Source organism: Austrofundulus limnaeus, unplaced genomic scaffold (assembly GCF_001266775.1).
Source record: "Austrofundulus limnaeus strain Quisiro unplaced genomic scaffold, Austrofundulus_limnaeus-1.0 Scaffold69, whole genome shotgun sequence".
NCBI lineage: Eukaryota > Metazoa > Chordata > Actinopteri > Cyprinodontiformes > Rivulidae > Austrofundulus > Austrofundulus limnaeus.
The window spans coordinates 848,628-853,649 of NW_013952471.1; the positions used below are offsets into that span (position 1 = coordinate 848,628).

The 5,022-nt window shown below is 37.0% G+C and overlaps 1 protein-coding gene across 1 annotated transcript in view; it reads right to left on the reverse strand.

Moving 5' to 3' along the window:
- Positions 1 to 5,022, reverse strand: part of myo15b (myosin XVB) — a gene marked incomplete in the record, with an annotated part of 164,390 nt that overhangs the window by 37,181 nt on the left and 122,187 nt on the right. Inside the window, 3 exon segments of the mRNA XM_014010452.1 lie at positions 2,579 to 2,697; positions 2,796 to 2,871; positions 2,970 to 3,029. Of these exon segments, the coding sequence (XP_013865906.1) occupies positions 2,579 to 2,697; positions 2,796 to 2,871; positions 2,970 to 3,029 (255 nt within the window).

Consider the following 5,022-nt stretch of genomic DNA (forward strand, 5'->3'; position numbering starts at 1 on the left):
TATGAGGCCTCTGGAGACACAGTGAGTTGTGTGGAGAGACAGTGACAGAGAGAAGCAGAGGCACAGAGACAGGCCAGGTTGGTCTCTGTTTCCTGTTGTTGCAATAAAACTCAGCTGATCATCTCACGGAGTACCTTCATTCTTGGACCACGTATTTCTGTCTTTGTTAAATAAATATTGCCATAACAGTTGGTGTTGTCGGCAGAGACCACTAGATCGACGGACCAAGGCCACATTGCAGGTGGACTGATATGAGTGAGCAAGGACTGGACTGCTCAGGACCGTGACTCCAGCTGGATGAAAAGAACCTTTTTATGGTAAATTGTTTTAACAACAGAGATATGCTGGTGATGATTGTGATGGATGATCTTGAATAAAAAAAGAACAYTAAATTTTATTTTTGGCTGTTGAAGAACCTGAGAAGATTTTTGAAACATCATCTGCTGAGAGTGAGTACAGAAAAGCTTCAAGATGCCTCCTTACTATTCCAAAGAGGATTTCTGCCAGCTTCTCCAAAAGGTGACGGTGTTGGAGCTCAAGATTCATCGTCTGGAGAAGATGAATGCTTTGGAGAACTCAACATGTGTTAAAATGGGTGAGAAGGCTGAGAGGAGAGATCAACATGGAGAGGAGATGGAAGCTGCTTCTGAGTGTAAAACTGTATGGAACTCTATTGGTGCCAGACCAAAAAATCTCTCAGGAAGTATTCAGTTCTTAGATGACATCGAATGGCCAGAATTACAGAGAAATGTTTTCTCTCCTCCAGCAAGGAGAAGAAAGCAACAGGCTGTAATCAAAACAGCTGATAACAGCCAGAGAAATGAAGCAGTGTTTCTTCGAAACAGATTCACACCACTGGAAGAAACTGAGTCTGAACAAAGTTCACTATCTGATCTCAGAGGGATCTGAGACCAGATCCAGATCCAGCCCAAAGCCAAAGCAAGACCAAAAAGAGACTTTCAAGAATCAAGAAATGCTGATCATCACAGATAAAATGGTGAATGAGATCAGAGGCTTCTGGAACAAGAAAAAAGTCAAAGTTCTGAGTTTTGCTGATAAAGTGTCTGACCTCACAGAGAAGATTCTGGAAATCACAGCTGATGATGATGATGATGATGATGGTGGTGATGAAGAAGAACAAACTTTGTCTGCTACAGAGAGGGAGCAGACCCAGGAGCATATTGAGGTGTTCCATAACAGTGCCGGTTTAAAGTTTGTTTTACTTTTCATTGTGAATCAGAATGACTGTTAATTTTTCACTAAAAATGCTGTGATGGACGATCAGCTGAAGAGGTTCCATCTACAGTCTGTCTGGAGCTCAACTTTCCTCTGTAAAAAAATATTTTTTTTTTTAAAAGTTCATTTTGTTTTAAAAAAAACTAACTTCTATATACAATAAAATAAAAATTAATAATTCTGGAAGAATTTAAACCTTTGATCATAACCTAATTAGAGAGTAGAAATATAAACTAAATCATAACATTTTTCTGTCCCTAAAGCTTCCTGTGAAACAGCTACAAGCTGTATTTGAAGGAAAATATTGAAACATGTGCAATCAAAAACATGCAAAAATGCTCAGATTCATCCAGAAATGACAAGACGTCTAATCACAGTCTAATCATCCTCTCTCAGCATTGACAAATCATGTGAATTCAGCACCAAGTCAGTTGTGTTTTAAAACAGGTGTGCACTTCTCAGCTTGTACCTGCAGACCTGTGGGCTGCAGGAGCACGAGTCAGAGTTTTTGTTGTTTTCAATTCGAGACAGTTTTTAACTCAACAACAAATTTTATGACATGTTGACCTTCCAAGAACTCATCACACCTCTACTGACTTACCTAATAATACTTTTATATGTTATACTTTTGCAGCACTTTGGTCAGTTAATATTCTTTAAAGGGGCAACATCATGTAAAAACAACTTTTTGAGTTTTATATCATGTTATACAGTAATGTTATACTCTCATAAAAAACATGTCCGAAGTCTTGCTCTGACTCATTCATGCATGTTTGAGAAATCCTGCAGTGTTTTTAGGAAGCCATGCTGAGGAGCAAAACGACAGGTGGGGACCAGAAACACCTTTTGGGACCAGAAACACCTTTTGGTACCAGAAACACCTCTTTAAGCCGAACTTCCTCATGGCAGAGCGCACCCCCTCCTCACACACCTGCCCATGACTCCTGCAGGCTCTAAACTGAAAGTGAAACTTACTGTCTGCTGCTCTTAACACTACTTCTCACTCAGTGAAGCTCTTTTCAGATTAAAAATACCTTTGAGGAAAAGTATATTTAGATGCCAAGTAAACTGCATCACAGCGCACGCACAACCCCCCCCACCCGAACGGGACAGAACAGAAGCAGAAGGAGGTTCTTAAAGAGACAGAGGCCAATTTCAAGGCGTTTAGAAGAGGAAGTGATGAGAAGATAAGTTTATTTTCTATTTAAACATAAAAACAGGATTTTAATAACAACTAAAGGTGACATAGATACTTTATTATGGTATAGTATTTAAATATATGCATGAGAAACACATAATATTGGCCTTTAAATTTCTGTGCACTTCTGAGATTTGTACTCACCATTACAGTAAACAGTCGAGCAAAGTAATGTTCCCAGTTGTCTCGAGCAGCAATGACAATCCTCCTCTTTATGTTGTCATCTTGGATGGTGCTTATTGTTGATCCAACTTTAAAATTTACTATAAAAACAATAAAAATAGTATAGTGAGTTGTCATTGATATAAACCCAATCAAAAGAGAAAACACTGCTCTATATGGCTGTATAAAAAAATCTCACCAAGGAGGTCCTTCATCTTCCTTCTCTCCTCTCTGCTGATCCTATAACAGGTATCAGTGTACGTGTCTCTCATGATCTAAAATGACAACATAAAATGTCTAAATCCACAAGCTAAATGCTTATTTCATTAATATATATATAATGAAACTAGTTTATTAGAGTAAACATACTGACCTGTTCACACAATAGGTTGAGGATGTATGGTTGGTTGAACATCTCTTTGGGATAAAACACCTGCATAAAATGACAAATGGACATCATAATAAAGAAAAACCTGGTGTCTGTGGTGAAGTGGGGTCGACTGAGTGTTTTGAAGTGAGTGTGAAAACATGAATTCTTAGTGGATACAGAACAAGCAAACAATGATAGTTCAGATATTTTTAAATGAGGCTTTGTACAACACCAATTCCAATGAAGTTGGGCCATTGTATAAAACATAAATAAAAACAGAATATGATGATTTGCAAATCATTTTAAACCCATATTCAATTGAACAAACTACAAAGACAAGATAATTAATGTTCACTTATTTAATTTAAACATTGTTTTTTTTTGTGTTTTTTTTTTTGCAAATATTCACTCATTTTGAATTTGACGCCTGCAACATGTTCCAAAAAAAAAAAAAAAAAAAAGGCCAGGAACAACAAACGACTGGGAACGTTGATGAATGTTCAAAATAACACGTTTGGAGCATTCCACAGGTGAACAGGTTCATTGGAAAGAAGCCTGTGTTACAGTTGGGTGGAAAGGGAGCATCCCTGAAACGCTCAGTCATTCACAAGCAAGGATGGAGCAAGCTTCACCACTTTGTGAACAACTGCAACTCTACCATGCAAAGCCGAAACCATATATCTAAGGTAGGTGTGAAGTCATGGTTTGTGCCTCAGTCAGGTGTAAAGACAGACAGTTCGTACCTCAAGTGAATGTGAAGTTATGCTTTGTATGTCTGGTAAATGTGAAGTTATGCTTTGTATGTCTGGTAAATGTGAAGTTAGAGAATACTGAGCAGAACGAGATGACTGTAAATGAGTGCTGCAGGCTTTGCACAGAGCCCAAGGCACAAGCAAACTAAGTAGCTGCTTAGGGCCCTGCGGCCACAGAAGCACTTTGAAACATTTTCAATTCAATTCAATTCAAAAATACTTTATTGATCCCAGAGGGAAATTAGGTGAAATTAGGTTACCCTTCTATTCTGACCTTCTTCTGTGTTTCTTCCTCATTAATATTTTTCTGCCAACGTATTCTAAGGGGTTAAGTCACTGTTTTGTTAAAAATAGTCATGGAGTCTTTGCTATTCTTGAACACTGGTTGTTGACCGATGTTTTTTCTTTATTGCGTGATATTACAAAGTTGTCATTTGCACATAAAGTAGGTAATGCTAATGCTGACACGGTGGTGGTGAAGAGGTGCATCACACACACAGTTTAAAGCTTAGTGGAAAATCTTCTGAGTGTACTCGACATAGCTTGTTACATCTTTCACTTTCAAGATAATTCATGGAAAACACAAAGTAATATGCTAGTGTAGATTCATCCGGAACATGACAAATCCACACAAACAAATAAAACCTTCCAGACCAGAGATTCTTCACCTGTGGGCCGCAAGCACCACCTTGAGGGCCTCAAAAGAACAACAGTTTTTAACTTTGGGCCGCCGAGGGCCGTGGGACTGCATTGATTTTGAATAAGGTGTAATACACTTTCTCACCACTAGTAGCAGTAGTGCACCACTCAGGTGTTTAACAACTATTTTAATACAGTATGTAGAAGAACTTTAGAAACCTGCCGAGAATGGAAACTTATTTTAAATGAAAAGTAGAAACAAAAATGAAAGTAACTCATCAAAAAACACCAAAGTTTGTCACTAATATAAAGAGCAGCTTCTGTTTTTACCATGCAATATTTTAAAAGTTCAAAATATTATCAAATAGCCTACAGTTGCAGAACTATATTTTAATTTGCACTTTAAATTAATTTTTGTAGTTTATTTTAAAACATTTTGAATGTATTTTAATGAAAGTTTAAACTTGTCAAAAAGCTGTTGTAACTGTTACTGTTTGTCACTAATATGAAGAGCAGCTTCTGGTTGCAAAAAGTTTAAAAAGGCTATATTTTCATTTGTACTTTATCAAATTTATTTTTACATTTTTTTATTTGAATCATTCACATTAAACATTTTAATTTATTTATCTTATGCCCACAATTTTATTTATTGAATTGTCTATTTT